This window comes from Alosa alosa, chromosome 4 (assembly GCF_017589495.1).
Source record: "Alosa alosa isolate M-15738 ecotype Scorff River chromosome 4, AALO_Geno_1.1, whole genome shotgun sequence".
Classification (NCBI taxonomy): domain Eukaryota; kingdom Metazoa; phylum Chordata; class Actinopteri; order Clupeiformes; family Clupeidae; genus Alosa; species Alosa alosa.
The window spans coordinates 8,122,009-8,141,539 of record NC_063192.1 but is presented as its reverse complement, the minus strand read 5'-3'; the positions used below and the strand labels follow the sequence as shown (position 1 = coordinate 8,141,539).

The following is a 19,531-nucleotide window of genomic DNA, read 5'->3' as shown; positions in this document are numbered from 1 at the left end:
TCCATGGCAAGCGGTTTTAACATACCTTATGGCAAGCCGCCTACACTGGATAAACTTGAAAGCAGAGCATTGTGTGTGCATCCATGGCAAGCTGTTTTAACATTTAAACATATTATGCGTAGAAGCAATGGGATATTGATAGTAAATTGAATAAAACAGTTCAATTTCATGTTCAAATTTGTCTTATCAATAACAAAAAAAGCAATTCATGCTTTAGACCATTTTATTGTAAAAACAAAGTACCGGTTCAGGAACCGTTTTGGCACCGGCACCGTTTTAAAAGTATCAATTTAGCACCGGTATCGGATAAAACCCAAACGATACCCAACCCTAAGCTTCATCCTTTAAGCGAACTAGGGGTCGACCAATTATCGGCCTGGCTGATTATTAGGGCCGATATTTAGCATTTTTATAATAATCGGTATCGGTCATTTTTTCCACCCGATAAGCCGATATTGAAATGAAACGCGCTATTTTGTCTGTAAAGCCGCCTCTCACTCCCCTGCATTTGCTACTCTGTGGTCAAGAGCATTGTCCTGCCCACTACACCGTCTGATTTGTTAGTTAGCATGAATGCAGCCAATCAGGATCGAAGACTGAACACAGACAAAGTTTAGGATTCTCACTGAGGCAAACTGGGCTTCAGCTGTAGCCTACGGAGCTATTTTTCGAAGGTAAGAAAGGTAGCCTACATTGCTGAAGTTGCAGTGAATCACAATCATCTACACTGAAGTTACAAAAACACCACTTTGTAAGCTATTGTCTCTTTGATCCGCATCAATAAGTAAAGCACCCACTTCCTTCATTTAGCGAATTCCCGATTGATGCACGTTAATGGTATGCTGTTTACTAGTTAGCCTACAAACTCGGGTGCTGCGCGTCGGTAGTTCTCTGCCTCCACCTCGTTCGTTAATTGTGAATAACGCGACACCTCGGCGGACATAGTACAGACAAGTCCTAAATTATGCGATAGCGAATGTCAAAAAGTCTAATTGCTGCTTTTTGAAACGGACTGTCAGAAAAGTCTACATGCACCCAGAGCCAACCGTAATTTAATCCGACCTGAACAAAATCGCGTCATGAGCTGGCTATTAACGTGCCTTTTAGGCTCTCAAAAGTGCAGCTTATAGCCTACACATGGATACAAATTGCATGCTTAAATAGCCTAAGAACTATTTTAAAACTGTTTTGTTAAACTATTCAACCGTAACACTTGCCATCACGCATGCATCTCTTCCCCTCCCTCTCCCTCTCTCGTGCACTCACACACACGATGGCAAAGCATCCTCTTTGTGACAGGTCCCTTAACAAGCACATAGCCCATTGTGCAGGCCTACTCTATGAAAATAATTGCTATCACTCAGCTCTTGGATTAACATGATACACAGGATTTACACTTGCAAGGTGATGCAAGTTGATAGACAATTGTGTATCAAAAGAAGAAGGAAAAGTTTGCATAATTAAATGATTTTTAATTAAATTTTTGCAGCATATAGCCTTTACTATCTACCCCCCTTTTTGACAACGGACATATCGGTTTTACATATCAGTTATCGGCCTCCTGTTTTGGTAATAATTGATATCGGTATCGGCCCTGAAAAAACCATATCGGTCGATCCCTAAAGCGAACAGGCATGCAGTTATCATGCTTGCTGACAGATGGCCTGTAACCTTGCCATACATGTACTGTGCAAAAGTCTTAGGCACCTTACATGTTTTACTTCAGTAATGCCATAAGGACCATATTGTTTATTTCTCACTCTCACTCTTAATTAGAATATGACAAGAGAACACAGGAAATATGTACACAGTATTTAATACACAACATTTCGTTTTGTTCTGATACCAGTCCAATTTCAATCTCAAGCTGCCATTGAATTTTTTGTTTTAGCAGTGTTATAATGACCAGTTACCCAAGGGGGAAGCTCTTGACTTGAGCTGTCATTCCCTACCCAGGTCACTCTAGCACTGACGGGCATGCCTGGCCTGCCAGAAGCTGCTGGTAGATCCAGCTATGATGGGGGTCTCAAGATCAGCTGCTGACATCTCTAGTGACCTCTCAGGTGGGAATACAGTGTCAGCCTGCCTCACCAAGGCTCTTTAGAAATCTTTGGCCTTGCCTTTTCCACTTTAGATGAGCAATGAACCCTTCCAGCTGTAGCTTTTCAATGAGATCTTTGATCTGTCAAAGTGTCGTCATCTCCTTCATACTTCTGATACCGATGTGTCAGAGCCAGCACCAGTACCAGTATCAGTACCAACTGGATTCAGCTTCCCGTGAGATTGGTCATTATAACACTGCAAAAAATAACCAGTTAAATAGATGCAAAAGACTAGAGCCTGAATCAGAAATTTTCTAGTGCTTTTTTTATTCTGTCTGTCTTCAAGACAATGAAAAATAAGCATATATGGTCTTCATAGCATTGCTAAAACAACAAATCCTATAGGTGCCTAACACTTTTCCACAGTACTGTACAATAAATATTCTTTTTTTAAGTGGAAAGAAGAGATGAGGCAGCTACTAGCAGCGATGACCGATGGAATGCCACTCTTGATGCAGCACTAATGTTGCATGTCCCTCAGATACCTGCAGCAGCCTGTTCAGATCAAACCACGTGGAATGAAGGTGTAATGTTGGCCAATAGCATTTTGTATTATTGCTCATTGTTTGTGCTGGATCATTTGATGAAGCCATTTTTGGATTTCTTACAGTGGCCTCCACTGTGCCGTGACCAATGGGATGGCTCATTGCGTACCACGGTTTGAGGTTTACTGTTTTGGTTTTGGCTTTGTGTCCACCTGTTGTGTTTGCTTGTTCTTGTGGTCGTGTCCACATGCTATGATGTTGCTTGTTTCTTGTTCTTGTAATCCTAGTTTGTACATTAAGATTCCTGTTTGTTTCAAAGTTTACCTTGTTTGCCTAACTATCGTGCATTTAGGTCCTAGGTTATAAGCTACGCATTACAGAAAGACTTTCACTGAAAGACTCTGTGTCCCTCAGGCTGCGGTGAATGGAGACGCACTGGCTGTGGATGGACTGTCCACGGAGAATGACAGCGGCCTGAAGATGACAAGCGAGAGCAGTCCTCTGACGGCCGCAGAACCCCCCTCGCCCTTCAGCCCAAAGCAGAACGGAGGCGCAGAACCCCCCTCGCCCTTCAGCCCAAAGCAGAACGGAGGCGCTGCCTCACCTGCGGGTAACCTGCACACCGACACACACACATACACACACTCTCTCTATGTCCGGCTGAACATAATAGCACTAATGCAATGCCCTGACCTCTGCTAGTTAGCACGTATTCCGAAGCTGCAGGGGGAGCTGTGTAGTGAAAAATGCGAGCCCAAATCCGGCAAAAACCCAGTAACAGCGAAGGAATAACCAGACCTGCATAGTGCTTCTTTAAAGTGAGAGGCAATCAACTACACCTACACACCACCAATGTAATGACATTAAAGACCAATGTAATAGTTTAAAAATCAATATGAATCCAGTGTCCTGCTTATACCACTGTTGTCACTTGTGTTAATTTGCTGTTGTAATTTTCACTTTTTAATCGCTGAAACTTCAAAGTGGCTCATATCAGATTACTGTGTTTACATGGTTCACTAATTTGCTTAAGACTTAAAGACACTTGAGACAACCTGTATGCTTAAGAAAGGGTTTGGTCACTGAAATGAAAGCAAACATACAGACGGCACTGCAAATGTACAAAGTAACACAAGCTTCTGCTTGTATTATTAGGCTATTTCAATGGCTAGTTATTCACTTTTGTAACTTGAAGTCTGCAAAATAGGCGAAGGCGAAAAGTGGAGACTCCTTATTTCAGCTTTTCCATCTCCATTTGCATTTTAATTTAACCGTTCTGCTAGGTATGCACCTGAAAGCAACATTATATGTAAAATGAATGTGAAAAGGTAAAAGATTGTGGATATTTTCAATGATGTTAAATTGAAAAATAAAGGGAATATCAGATCTGTTCATTGGAAACATTTAACTGACTTAGCCTTCAACTGCAGCACCATTGGTTACTTCACCTGAGGCTCTGCCAGTGTTCACTGCCATAGTGTTTCTAAAGTAAATTAATTTAGAAAACACATATATGTATGGTCCTCACTATATAATTAGGAGGCCTGTAGGTTAATGTTGGTCAATGCTGGATTATGTGAAAGCATTGCAGCTGGACAGAGGTCACTTTGATTCAGAGTGTTATTGCTGTGGGCTTCAGTATTTTAGGGAGGCGCTCTGCAGAGCTGGGAGCCCTCACGTTCATTCCCTTTCAGCATTTTCTAATCTCTCCTCCATCCTCAAGGCTGCCACCAGACACCCCCTCAGCCAGATCGTCAGTCTCTTCACTGCCTGCTACAAGGCCTGGCGTCTCCTTTCTCACACAACCTCACTTTTACACAACCATACTCTCCCTGCAGAACAGTCAGGCTGAAAAACATGTTTGGTCTTTGGACACACTCTGACCATTGTACCACACTGAAGGAAATCAAGAAAGTTACAGATGTACTACAGATTTACTTACAGTTATGTTTCTAAGTTATAAGCAGGGTTCGGGGTTTCAGGGTTCAAATCATTTTGTAGAATATGAGTTCTGTTGTGCATGCATGGTTGGTTTGATGGAAAATGCTCTTGCCATTCTGTTAAGTACATTCGCGTGCAGTGGTCTAAAATTATATTGCTTTCAAATGTAGTTTTATGGGTTTCTGCATGAGGCACATGTGCTCCTACACACACACACACACACACACACACACACACACACACACACACACACACACACACACACAGATGCATACACACACACACACACACACACAGACGCGCGCACACATACACACACACTCACACACACTGACAGCAACGCACGCTAACAAAAATACTTTCTGAACCCATCTGGGTTTATGCGACGGCTCAAACAAGCATCCACATATCCACATGTGCACACTCAGTCTCTCCCTAGAATGCCAGACCTCATTCATGCTTGAGCTGAACTGCAGCAGATTCAGTTCTTCTCTCTACCCACAGACTAGTACACACACACACACACACACCCTCACACACACACACACACACACACACACACACACACACACACACACACATACACACAGAGACATAGACAAACACAAATGCACTCACATACTTACACACAGAGGCATACACAAACACACACACACAAACACACACACACACACACACAAACACACACACATGAACGCACACACATACACAGAATAAGTTACAGACACACATGTACACACACACCATCTTGGACACGGTCAAGGTCTCTGTTATCTAATCCCACCTGTCACCTGTGCCTCCCTGTCTCTCATAATCTCATGGACTTCCTCCCCCCCTACACAGACGCAGACGTGAACCAGCTGTCAGCCAGTAGGAAGAGAATCCGCAAGCGCTCCGTATCAGAAGACGAGTCCTCCTGTAGCGAGGTACAGCAATCTCTGCATACCCTCTGGGTGGTGGTCTTCCCAGAGCCCCCACCCGAAACCACAACAGGTTAAATAATGGAGAGAAAAGGGACATGGAGCTTATGCAATTAGATGTAGCCAGTACCATTAGACGCAGCAGATACTGTGGGGCATGCAGGAAAGGTCGACAATGCCAGAGGAGGTTACTGGATGGTAGGGCATGTCTTGAAATCTCTGTCTCTGAACACCAGGTCTTAGATTACATAAGCAGAAACTTGACTCGCTGCCATTGCAGCCATAGTTGTAGTTCTTTAGCTACAAATCCAGGCAATGCCACACAATGAATGAGTGCCTGTATCAAGGTGGTCAGACAAACAGGTTCAGGGTCTGTAATTGGTACATGGCTTTGAATACACAGATTGGGTCTATCATTGTCTGGTGCTTTTGTTTGTCCAATTGAGGTTGTTTGTGAATAACTTGTAGTCATGATGTTGTTTCTGGCAGTTAACTTTAAAATCCCATTTTCCTGGCCTGTAACAGTAATGTATCAGTCATTCTAGCTTTGTCAGAAAAGGTGTGTGTGTATTTGCAGTGTATGTGTATGTGTGGTGTGTGTGTGTATATGCAGTGTGTACATGTATCTGTGGTATGTATGTGTATTTGTGTTGTGTATGTGTGTGTGTGGTGTGGATGTGTATTTGTGCTGTGTATGTGTGTCTATGTGTATTTGTGGTGTATATGTATCTGTGTATGTGTGGTGTCTATGTATTTGCGGTGTGTAATTGTGGTGTGTATGTGTGTCTATGTGTATTTGTGGTGTATATGTATTTGCGGTGTGGATTTGTGGTGTGTATGTGTGGTGTGTATGTATCTGTGCAGTGTGTATGAGTATTTACGGTGTGTATTTGTGTTTGTGGTGTGGATGTGTATGTATATTTGTGATGTGTATTTGAATATGTGGTGTGTGTATTTGTGGTGTGTACGTGTATCTGCGGTATGTATGTGTGGTGTGTATATGTAGGTATGAGTGGTGTGTATGTGCATTTGTTCCAGTGGTGTGTATGTGCATTTGTTCCAGTGGTGTGTATGCGCATTTGTTCCAGTGGTGTGTATGTGCATTTGTTCCAGTGGTGTGTATGCACATTTGTAATGTTCCTGTGCCCTCCTGTCTGGTCCTAGGAGGAGAAGGCACGTGTGCTTCCAGGCTGTGCGTCCAGCCTGAGGCAGCGGCCACCCCCCAGGACCATCTTCCAGGCTGGCCTGACGCCCCTCAGCAAGCCCCGCAGCAGAGACAGAGGCCGCCAGCCGGCCAGCAAGGCTGACCGCAGCAGCCCTCTGGTGAGACATCACGCAGAGAAATATCACCTCCACACACGCACACATACACAAGCAGACAAGCACACACACACACACACACACACACACACACACACACACACCAAAGACATTGTTGTACATTTACTAATCCTAATTTGGACTGTGTTGTGTGATGTTGGGGAAAAAAATGTGCTAAATGACCATCATCATAATGAACATCATATAATAATCATAATGAAGAGGTTGCTAATTTTCACGCATGCTTGGCTAACTTACATCATCATTCTTGTGCAATGTCTAGCTAAATTAATGGCAACCTAAGAGTTAAACCAGTTCCAGAGAGGAAGCTCTCCCTAACATAGCTACCACAGGGCTTCCTCTGTCTCCAAGCCTGGAGGTGCTGCAGCAGAGGGTGCTGGGGATTGGAGAGTTGTCAATCACACAACGAGATTAACACCAGGACAGATGTGGAATGTGGTTGTTTTTCGAAACAAAACAACAAACAGAACCTCTATAAGCCCTCATCCTATACTGACCTGCTTGCCTGCTCAGGCTTGAGGGCTGATTACGGTGCTGGTAGTGTTTCTCTGTGTTTTAAGGGGTGTGTGTGTGGTTTCCAGTTTCGCTTGTGGTGCTGATTGAGTGGTGGAGGGTCTTGTGACTCCTCTGACAGCTCTCTGACACTGACTCAACACACACCGGGAGTCTCTCTCTCTCTCTCTCATACACATACTTTTTTTGTTTTTTTTTACACTTTCTCTTTTCTTTCGCTAATGCTCATAATGCTTAGACAGACATACAGTATATGTACACAGGAAATGCACAAACACACTAAACATACACTATACTTGCAGTTGCACACACACCTGTGTCTCAGGTGGCTCACAGATATGCTGTCAAAGTCGATTTATTACATTAGATTTACAGCCTGGATGCCAGCCGAACTTAGCCCCGCCCACAACATTTGAGGTCGGGAAGTTCCCGAACCAGAGTGGTGTTTGAGGACAGATGTAGGGCGCTAGTGACAAAATATTAGCTTTCAGTATGGTACGATGTCTTTGTAAATTACATTTAAAGGAATACGCCACCCCTAGGTGAAATTGGGTCACTCCCCGCAGTCCCTAGAGTTGGATGAGTGAGCCAAAGCGTTTTACAGCCGACACAGCCATTGTCCTAATCTAGAAACGGCCCGGTTAGCTTTAGCTTAGCGTAGTCGCTGTAATCCGGCGATATCAGATAGCATGTCATTGCAAAAGTGAATCAAATAACTCAAGATTTTTTATAATTATTTATCGTAACCTGTACATTCACATCGAGTACAAATATCAATGCAAAATATAGCTGCAAGCAGCAATGAGGGGGCCAAGCAGGCCAGCTCAGCAGGCCAGATTTGCCATGTAAGTCAATGCCGTTGCATCAGACATATAGCCTTAAGCAGTCACAGCAAGTTCCATGCCATACAACCCAAGATTGGCTGAGTTACAAGGTCAAGTTTCACATCAAAAACATAACTGATTTTTGTGGGCTGAACCAGGGTTGAGTGTCGCCGCCCTCCCCCAACCAGCCCACCGGCCAAGAATCGGCCCCTGCCCATCCCACCCCTCGGGCCCCACCCTTGCACGCACACATTAGAATGAACTGGATGGAACTTGCTGTCATCAGTTTCACATCAAAAATAAAAGATTGACTGAGATATGATCACACTTGCTGTGATTTAAACACAGAGGTCAAAAATTGACGTCATAGGGTGTTTTGAACTCGGCTTGGCCCAAGGATTCCAATGATTTTCACATTCGGGTCAACGAGTCAAAAATTACGTCCGTGAACACACGTCCAACTTTGGCCTGTTGGTGGCGCTAGAGCATTGGAGGAGCCGGCATGAAACTTGGTGAAATTAATTATTGGGCTGTCCCCAATCAGTGTGCCAAATTGTATAACTTTTTACCAGACGGTTCTATGGGCTGCCATTGACTTCCAATGCAGAATAATGCACATCAGCAACTACTGGCCAAAATGCATTTTTGTCAATTACAGAGCCCCCTAGAGGTCAAAGATCACCAAATTTCTTGAGCGTCCTACCGATGGGCTCAGAGGTGCATGTACTAAGTTTGGTTTTGATTAAAACACACCTCATAATCACAGCCCAATGGAGCAGTATCAGAGTATGACAAAATCAGGCTATTAGATTTATTAAATTTACACCAAAATGTGGTATTGTCCCTTGGAGCAATTGTTTTATATTGATCCAGGGTTTGTTTCAGTGTTTTGATTAGTCACTTTCAGGACTTTCTCAGGAAAAATGCGTGTACAAATTGTTACACCTACACACATTCTTTAATCCCAATTTTCACACGGTGGCCCAGTGATGAAAAGTGGTGCAACAATGCCAAAACAATGCCACCCAAAAGTAGGGTTGGGCACCGAAACCCGGTTCCAATATGTAACCAAGGCAAGGCAAACGGTAGTGTGTGTTTTGTGCGTAACATCCTTTAAACCAGTAAAATGACATCTGTCATTCCTTTTAACAGAAAGCAGCACAACTTCAAACAGCACATCAGTATTTTAATCGCATCGGTATTTTGATCAGCGGCGTATTTGAAGGAATCTGCTTGCAGGGCAGACCGCCGTATGAAATAGGTGTTCTACTAAACCATGTTTTACTAAAACCTAGTAGAGTATAGCCTACACGCATCTGCACTCGTCTATTATTTGAACCTATAGGCAAAGTGAAACTAACTTCACTGTGGTGTCATAGTCAATGACAAAACAATTATACACAGTTAATTACTTTCACTATTGGCTGACAATGTGTTACCATCGAAAACATAACCTAAAAAAAGCAACACTTACTCCAATAATGTTCGAATGACTGAATAAAAAACCTAAGGACATTTATCCTACAGAGGAGTTGCTGCTTACATCTCATGACAGTGCATCTTCAGCTGTCAGTGGCGTAATCAGGGGTGTGGCAGTGCCAGACCACACCTTAGGTTGTTAATTGCCACACCCCTGAGCGCATTGTTCAATAAAAGAGATGTGCATGCCAAGAAATTCGAGTGTAGGATAAGAATACGCTTTGCGTCGTGATAAGAATACACTTTGCGCTGGGTCAAAATAGGGCCCATAGTGTTAAATTAGAGGACTAATTTTGCCTAGTTATTAAAAAGGCTTTAGTTAAACTTAAGACTTTGTACTTTGCACTTGGACTGAAGACTTTACCCATCATTCAAACTAGGGCCCTCTTTCTGTTTTTGCACACAGACATCTGCCTGCAGTGAGCCCACCGTGGTGCCGTCAGGGGTCCCTGAGAGCCCCTCACTGGAGCTGCTGGAGCAGGACTCTAAGGACTCTGCCCAGAGCAGCGCCACATCCACCTCCGCCGCCCCCTCCCTGGGCTCCACCGAAGTCACCAGCCAGCCCGAGTACAAGGTACCCACCACCTAACAGCCCATCCTAACCACAGGTGTAGAAGTCTTACCACTTATTTCTTCCAACTATTGTTGAATTTATAGTAAAAGTATAGTAAGTAAAAGTATAAAATGTAAAGAATAATTTGTAGTGTAAGTGTTTTGGAGCCTTTTTGCCTTTATTGTGCTAGGATAGTGAGAGACTGACAGGAGGTGAGTAGGAGAGAGAGATTGGGTGGAACCGGGTCAGACTTGAACCCTGTTCCCCGTACGCACTTCGACCCAAATATGGTATGGGAGCTGTAGCCAGTTGCACCATAGCGCCCCCCAACCATTCTTTAAATTAGCTGATTCTATTTAGCACAACTCTCCAGGTAGATAGATCAGCTAATTAGTGAATATCACCTGTGATACGCCCACAGGTAGAAGCACATGGTGGAACTTTTACATCACAGTCCTAACTGCATAACCTGACTCCGCCAGATGGATTTGCTCCGCATATCCATCTGGGAATTTGTCATTGAAGAACTTTTGGGAAGGGGCGGAAATACTGGTTAGCTGATTGGATAAACCATCTGTCTATCACCACCTTTTTTGGTTATTGACAGGCCAAATCAACCAATTAGATAAACAAAGTGTTCTTCTAATGCCTTTGTTTAACATACAATTAAGTTAGGTAACGTAACTAACGTTAAGATGTTTTAACTTACCATTTGTATGTGACATGAACCTAATCAACGACAATTCCCATCAAGTTTTCACGGTAGGCCCTACACTTCTGAAGAAAGTATATTCCTCCATTATGAACTGGAATCGGCCGTGGAGGATGTCTGTGTCGTTCATTCCTTCCAGCTGCATGGCTGAGACTCATAGCTTCACAGTTTACCCAGGAATACTTTCTAATTTGAATAAAACTTGCGCGATAGCTATGCTCATGTTGTTCGTTGCGTCACACCTCAACCCGCCTCAAAGCCAACGCTGATTGGACGTTCGTTTGGTGAACTGCTCCAAATTCTCTTTAACGTAAAGTTGCCAGACTGATCTGCGAGTGAAACCCTGAAGCTCGCGAGATCAGGATGGTCTCACGAGGCTACTAACTGCATGCAAGCATCCAATTGTCACGTAGCATTGAATTCTCTTTCCACACTGGATCCTTTCAGTGTGCTTTTTAGCAGAACAATGACAGCGACATGAAAATAGAAATTGCAAAACACCACATCACACTGCACTTCAATGACATCCAGTCCACGACATTCTAATTGAGAATCCCCCAACACCTTAGCCATGGTGGCAGCTGGCCTGTCCTCTGTGCCAGGAGCAGTTTCAGAACTCACTACCAGAGGAAGGAAGAAAAGGATAAGTATGGGATATGAGCAACATACAGTATTCCAAACCAAACACCTGGACATTGCTCTTCCAAGTGCAGCTGCAACACAAGCCCTTCCTGTCACACAAGTCTGTGCTTCCTCTCCACGCCTGGGCCCTGAGCAGCCTGGCTGCAAGCCCCAGACACAGAGCCCTATCCACAGGTAGCCAGAAGCTCCTGCAAGCTCCATCCACCCAGCCAGCCCTGAAGGCCTCCGCACATAGCCACTGAAATGAGTGTGGCAACACTTTCTGTCACTTGCTCATGCTCACCGGCACTGAAATTTTCAGCTGACAAGCATTCAGTAAACAATGGATTTTATTGGTGGGGTGTCCTCTCAGTGTCCTCTTGGCTGTGTGTGGCTCCCTAAGATGCCAGGAGGAGACGTGCTGTGCCTTTCCTTCCACCCAACACACTCTGTCTGGACACCCCTTCACCTCGTTCTCTCCTGTCTCCCACTCAGGACAGTAAAGGCTTTGGCATCGGGGAGCTTGTCTGGGGGAAGATCAAAGGCTTCTCCTGGTGGCCCGGCATTGTGGTGACCTGGCGTGCCACAGGCAAACGGCAGGCCACCCACGGCATGAGGTGGCTGCAGTGGTTTGGGGACGGCAAATTCTCAGAGGTAAGGTGAAATCAGAGACAGTAGCATTTTGGCAATTCTATTTTGCCATTCAGCGATGTATAAAGATTTTTGTACATGTAACAATAATGGGTAGAATATGGGTAATAAAACACAAGCCATTTTTTATTAACTTTTACTGTTGTTGTCAAGGGGTGGATAACACTGAAGTATTCTTTTGGCCTATCACCTGAATCATCGAGATAAGTGAAGAGTGAACATAAAACGAGGCTCTTAATCGCTGTCTGTTCCTCTCAGGTGTCAGCTGATAAGCTTGAGGCCATCACAGCTTTCCCCAAGTACTTCAACCAATCCTCCTATACCAAGCTGGCGTCGTACCGCCGGGCCATCTTCCAGGCTCTCGAGGTGAGTGAGGATACTCTTCCCACTACTCTGCTGATTTAGTAGCGTGCAAGGTCATGGGCAGTGTGAGATACCAGAGTTTGTGTGTGTGTGTGTGTGTGTCTGTGTGTGTGTGTGTGTGCAGGTCTAGAAATTAACGGTGTCCCGATGTCCTGGGGACCATAAAAATTGCTCCCGGGACACAATAGAAAGATGTCTGGGATAACTGTGGGACAGTAGAAAAAATGTCAAAACAAAATTCAAAATAGGTACTTTTTTCCTAAACTGTTCACATGAGAATCTAAATGTTTCTTTTTCGTCTGAATAAAATAATACAAAAAAAATATTAACAGCGAAAATACAACAGGTTTGACCTTGCGTAACGGGAAGCTGGCAAAAGCAGTATTAGCCAACTGATCTCTTTTGTAGCCTACACGCAGCAACACCGTTTACTGCTCTTCGAGTCACTGTAGGCTACAATGTCGTTTTTGGTACAAATACAGTATAGGAATCCGCTGTCTTGGTTTCTATAGCGATGAATATTATGTGACACAGGCCTACACATAAAAGGGCGAAAATAGGGCATGGGCGGTAATAGGTCACTTTCTGATTTTCCTTACCTAACTAGCAAGCAGGCTGGGAAATGACATTTGTTTTCATGACATTGTGAATTTTGACTGACGATGTAAGGTTACACTGGTGTTCTAAAAAAAAACGAGATGGCAGTCCTCTCTTTTCTGTCAGTGACAGACGAAACGTCACCAAAGCCATGCTGAGCTAAATACTGCAACTGCGATTTGACAAAAAGATAATGTTGCAAGGTAACTCAAAATTAGAATTTCCCTGTGGCAGTTCTAAGCTATAGGCTATTCTTGAGAAAACTAATGAATATCGGAGAGTATCTGACAGCTTCGTGGTAATTTCCTAAGATACTGGTGATTGTTTTCACTGAGATGTGTGGTCATGAGATCATGGTAAACTGATATTGAAATTTAAGACACGTGAAAATAGATTATTGACGGAATGTTTACAACCCTGTCCATCAAAATGATGGACAATAAGAAAGTCTAGCGCAACCTCAGAGAAATGATGGACAATGAGTCTATAGCGCAATCTCTGGAAATGAGCGTAGTTGTGTAGGAGAGACAGCAGATGAGAGATTACAGTTCATAAAGTAGTGTTTAATAAATTACTGTAAGTGTTCAGAACTTACATAGTGGACAAGAATGAGTGAATTAAGTGATGCAAGTTATCCTACTGATTATTATGCTATGTTTATTATGTAAAATGGGGAAAAAACAAGAACTTGAATTTGGGAAACTGGTGGTTAAGTGCGGGTCCATAGCAAGTAGAATGCGGGACTGCTGCGGGAAACTGAGAAAAAAAGTTAATTTTGAGCCCTGTGTGTGTGTTTGTGTGTGTGTGTGTGTGTGTGTGTGTGTGTGTGTGTGTGTGTGTGTGTGTGTATGTGTGTGTGTATGTGTGTGTGTGTACAGTGGCGGAACAAGTCAGAGCGGGGGCGGGGCACATGACCGGGCCCTTTATTAAACTCATCATAACATAATTTTAGACCAAAAAAGGCTACACATGCCCGCAACAGCGGGCCTTACAAGCGTCAGCGCCACGGAGAGCAAAGTCCATCGAACGTACATGATGTGTAACCAAGAGAACAACAACAAAAACATTAGGCTACATGACCCCTAATAATAAAACAACAATAATACGCAGCACTATTTGAAGGGCATACGACGAGCCTCCAGCCCGCTGAACTCGTCCACGATGCTCTGTGTATGTCCATTTTCTTTGCTCTCTCATTCTCTATGGACAACATGGCAAGTCCACTCAGTCTCCTGTCCCACTGTGCTCCTCAAGTGGTTTTTAATGATCTTTAACTTGGAGAATGAGCGCTCAGAGGTTGCAACGGTGACGGTAAAATTAGGGCGGTGCAAATCTCACTGAATGCAGAAGTTACTGCTGGGTGGTTGCATTGGCGGAGTGAGGGGGTGGCTTCGGGGGCTCAAGCCCCGAATCTCTTTTTAAAAGCCCTGAATATTTTTTTGTATGTGTTTTCAATTTCCAACGATTCTAATTTCTAATTTAACTTCCCCTCGGTTTCTCTATAAATGTTACAAAATATAGCCTACTATTAGCCTACTGAGCAAATATCCCTTACTTTCAAAACCCAATATTGACAGATAACCTGATTTCCCACACGATGAGTTTAGGCAATGCCAGAGCCGAGATGTAGCGGTTTGCGTCATAAACCTGGCAGGAAAGTTCAGAGCGGCGCATTCAGTTTAGTTTGTTAACTACCACAGTCACGAGTTGGGTCGCGATAGTCTGTCATTTTTAAAGAGTGGGTCCCCAGAAAAAAAGTTTGAGAAACACTGGTTTAAACAGCAAGCCGGTCCCGGGCCGGGGGCATGCCACACCCCCCGCACCCCCTCAAGCTCTGCCCCTGTGTGTGTATGCCAGAGTTCCTGAGAAGAGGTTTGTTGGTATTTCAGAGGAAGTTTGGTGATTACCACAAGACAAACATGACGCTTTTCTCGATCGTTGTGATACCTGTGTCAACTCTGACATCACGTTCTCAAAATAGTTAACACCCGTGTCTGAACAAAAGCACTCTGGACAAAATGACACATTTTGCTTGCAAAAGGCTGTTACTCTCTCAAAACACTTAAAACATGCAGCAAAAGCAAATCTTGCCTTCAAACACTACAACTTGTTGCCAATTCAAAAACACTCTTTAATCAATCATTACACACTGGACAACAAAATGCAAAATCTAGTTCTCAAAATGAGCTTTTTTGCGAAGTCTGTTCCATTACTTTCTCATTTTTCTGGTTTCAGAAAAAAAACTGTGAAAAGACCAAATGTACTGAATAAAAAATAATGTATTCATTCCTCCCAAAATGTAACTGTCATTGACATGTAAGACATACAGCAAACACCTAGCAAGATACTGTAAATTTCATTGAACTACAATTTTCATCGAAATAGACCTATAGTAAACACCTTTTGTACTGTTTTCTCCACCAAATAGGCAATACAGTACTTTGTCTAAATGTGCATTAGATCCATACTTGCAAATAGCAACACAGAACAGACATCTCTTATGTATAATGAATAATTGCTGATTGAAGAATTGTGCAAAGCAGTTTCACACAGGTGTATCAGAGATTCAGACTTATGCAAGGAATCTATACCACCTGTGAAAAGATGTTTTCCCTTTGTTTAGCATGGGAAAACCAATAGAGTTTGGGGCTTTTGAATGACACCTGTGTTAACTGTTTTGCAAAAGGGTGTGAGAAATGTGTGAACCCAATGAAAATGTGTGAACACATTCGCAAGAGATGACTTCTGCTGTGCAAAGAAAGTAGTCATGAAGACCAAGTGGGTACTAGTTTACTTAAGCAGGTAAAAGCAATCAAGAACAACTGCTCACTCCTGCCCAGGGATCTAATGCAGGTCCTCTGTTATGAGATAGCTACTCTTGGCAGCAGGTGCTTCATATATGTGTGTGTGTGTGAGAGAGAGAGAGATAATTTGTATGTGTGCAAATGAGTTGATGTTTATGTGGGAGAGAATATGTGTGTGTGTATGTGTGTGTGTGTGTGTGCGTGTGTGTGTGTGTGTGTGTGTGTATGTGTGTGTGTGTGTGTTTATGAGTAAATGAATGAACAGGTAAATGGTCTGTGAATGAGTAGAGATGTGTGTGTGTGAGAGAGAGAGACTTGTGGGAGAGTGTCGTGTGACAGTTGGTAAGTAGGAACTTCGTGGGAGAGTCCTAGGAATTCCCCAACGGTACAAATTGTACGACAACTGCAGGGGGGTAAAACCATGCCCAGACACATCACATTTCCTGGTTCTTGAGTGTTTTACCCTCAAGGTTCTGTCCCAGTCTCATGTGTTCATATATTGCTTGTTTGCTTTCATCATGTGAGAAGCACCTGTAGCTTAGCAGGTGTTTGTTTGATAGCTTAGACCTGGTCAGCACTTTACTTCTCTCAACCTGTGTTAGTTCCCAGTGTCTCACTTACCATTCAGCTGCCAGTCTAGAAGCCAAGCCTGTCAGTCTGTGAGATTCTGTGGTCTGTATGCCTATCAGTCACTGAGATTCTGTTGTCTGTTTCCTGTCAGTTGCTGAGACTCTGTTATCACACTAGACTGTCTCAGTCTTATCTCATCGTGTCTCACCCCTTCCTTGTGTGTTTGCGTCTGTCTGTCTCTACTGTGGCTGGCAGGTGGCGAGCGCGCGTGCAGAGAAGACCTTCCCACCCTGTGAGTCAGACATCCCGGAGGACCAGGTGAAGCCTATGCTGGACTGGGCCAACGGGGGCTTCCTGCCCAAGGGCCTGGAGGGCCTCAAGCCCACCGAAAACTCTGGTGAGTCAGAGTCAGAGTAGCAGGGTCACCAAAGCACAAGTCACAAGTCACAAGCACAACTGATGTTGATCCCTCTTCTCCTTCCCTTGACTTAACTTCGCTTGAACTGTCATTCTATTCTATGTAGTAGTACTTACTGCTGCGCTGAGGGTTAGAAAAGGCCATGTGTGTGTACATTTTGTACGTATAAGTCAGTGCTTTCCCTACCTAACCTATCCTAACAGGCACCAACAAAAAAAAGCAGAGAAAAAAAAGCAGAGTTCTGGTGTGCGGGGTTGAATTGAAAACAATACAATCTAATGTAATCGAACAAAGTGGAGTGTGCCACACTGATGCCGGCACCATTGGGCGGAGGCTTTTAGGCGGGGATCATATTAGCCAGCGGCAAGCGGCAGGTTTCTTATTGTTCTCTATGGTTCAGCAGAGGAACGGTGGCAACGCTGGTGTAATTGAAGTTGGTTTAACTCTCAAAGCGCAAAGCGAGCGTATTCAATTGACAAACCGTTTGTGTTGCTTAGGAACGAGATAAAACTTATTATGGTCTAAGCGTTGCGTTACGTTTGCTGCTGCCGCTTGCTGCCGGCTGGTGATCCTCGCCTTAGTGTTCATAAATAGCCTAACTGATATAGCCTTACTGACTCTTCACACTGATGTGCTATTGAATTTAGTTGCTTTGACATCAGCATTAGGACAGATGGAGTGAAGGATAATGAATGTGGTGGTGCAATGGTAATGGTAGCAAAAGGTAAATGCCAAATCATCCAGCGAGCCATCCTAAGACAAGTGCCAAGTGCTGACAGACTATATTCTCAAACACTTTCGGGTAGAAGCTACATTCAGTAATTGTCTTGAACTCCAGGGTAGTTCAGTTTCCTTTCTCTCTCTCAATAGGCAAAATAGTTTATGATGTATTAACTCATCCGAATGTTTTAGTAATTGGATGTCATTGCCCCATGGTGATTTCTACAAGACCAGGCATCACACCAACATCTGTGGGTGTGAAAACAAATATAGCTCCTGGGTCACCAGTGGGCTATACTATGAATCTCGATTAGTGGGTTAGCAAGGTTTGTTGCGCTCAAAGCCAGGGTATGCTGTAACACGAAATTGGCTCTGTTTTAGCAACGCTGAATCACCATGGTGTCTTATGCTGTCAGCCAAACCTGGTCGGGAGCAGGTTATGTGCTAAGTTATAGCGCAAATCATGTGAAGCTACGGCCCACTGACCAATCAATTATCTTGAAAAACGAAGTTATCTCACGTGTAGGATTCTGTCATATATCTTACAGGTGGAGCTCCGCCTCTACAAACATTTTGGATATTGCATGCACTTTAAAGATGCCCTGCCACACGTATTTCATTACTTTGTGGTAATGTCTGAAGTTCTGAAACTCTGATTTACAGTTGTATGTAATATGTCATGTTTCATGTTTTTTTAATGGTTCACACAGTGATGCAGGTCTACTGCTGTGAATAGGCTAAATACAATTTTGATCATTTTTTTAGCCTACTACTGTATAGTTAACTTTGGCCTTGGTGCCCTGACATGTGGCCTTTGTGCCCCCCACAAATTTGCCCAACTGAAGGCCAAGTGGCCTTGCCCCTAAAATGGTGAAATTCCAAGCCTGCATAGCGCACAAGTCCCTTGACAAGCCATCCTTGCATAGGCCTACTAAAACTGTCTCAACTGGGCGAGCTCATGAATAGTAATGAGCTTATTAATTCCACGTCAATCTGAAGAGCTTTTGCAATTGGCTTAATTTCTCTGCTTATTTCTTTTCAGTGGATAGAGCTGACAGAGGAGGTAGCTGTTATTTTCACATTCACGACATAGCACAAACACATATGGACCTAACATGTTAACAAAAAATACAAATAAAAACGGTTTTGTGTGGCAGGGCACCTTTAATAGTGTTGTGCGTGCAAATATCCCACTATGGACGTGCATACCATTCAAAAACTGATGACAATCGATTTATTTGATGTTATAGGTTAGACACTAAAAATGACCGCAGTGTAGATTACGCTATCGCACATAAATCCGGAAGTAATTGTTTTTTAATATAGGCGGTCTTGTGCATCTCCACGTTTCACGATTGGCCAACATCATCCCAACACCGAGAACACGCACAGATCTGAGCTGAAAGCCTAGTTTGACAAATATATCACATAATTGCTATCGTAGTATCACTTAACTTATACCCCTTTGTGAAGCCTCGATATGTCTAGATAGCCTAGATATGTCTAACGTGCTTCGTAGTATACCCCACTGGTCCTCACATTCTCCCTTGGTGGCCCTGTACTTGTCTCTAAGACAAGGCACATCTGTATGAAGTACAGGAAAATGTTCCTGTTTTGATTTAAAACCTTAATAAGTATATTAAGTTATTTCACAACGATCCACCAGAAAGTTAGAGGCAGATTATAGCAAAGTGTCATCACTCTCTAACCTCTAACCCATATCTTTGAATTATGAGATCTGTGATTCTGTGAAACCACAGCACGTGCCTCACAGATGTGTAGTCTGCTGCTATTTGTTAGTTACTATTTTGGGTATTGAAGTAGGTCGTAATGCTGAACTTCTGAAAAGGTTTATATAGCATAATGGAAACAGTCTGTCATCACTGCTGGGATTGTGGAGTTGGGATCTTTAAAGCC

At 43.5% G+C, this 19,531-nt stretch overlaps 1 protein-coding gene across 3 annotated transcripts in view; it reads left to right on the top strand.

Annotated features, from left to right (window-relative positions):
• dnmt3bb.1 (DNA (cytosine-5-)-methyltransferase 3 beta, duplicate b.1) overlaps nucleotides 1-19,531 on the top strand; it is a 70,302-nt gene that overhangs the window by 28,299 nt on the left and 22,472 nt on the right. For all 3 annotated transcript variants that reach the window (XM_048241551.1, XM_048241550.1, XM_048241552.1), the window contains exons 3-9: nucleotides 3,002-3,197; nucleotides 5,372-5,454; nucleotides 6,613-6,771; nucleotides 10,012-10,179; nucleotides 11,987-12,145; nucleotides 12,401-12,508; nucleotides 16,732-16,873. In XM_048241551.1, the coding sequence (XP_048097508.1) occupies nucleotides 3,002-3,197; nucleotides 5,372-5,454; nucleotides 6,613-6,771; nucleotides 10,012-10,179; nucleotides 11,987-12,145; nucleotides 12,401-12,508; nucleotides 16,732-16,873 (1,015 nt within the window). The remainder of the gene's footprint in view (nucleotides 1-3,001; nucleotides 3,198-5,371; nucleotides 5,455-6,612; nucleotides 6,772-10,011; nucleotides 10,180-11,986; nucleotides 12,146-12,400; nucleotides 12,509-16,731; nucleotides 16,874-19,531) is intronic.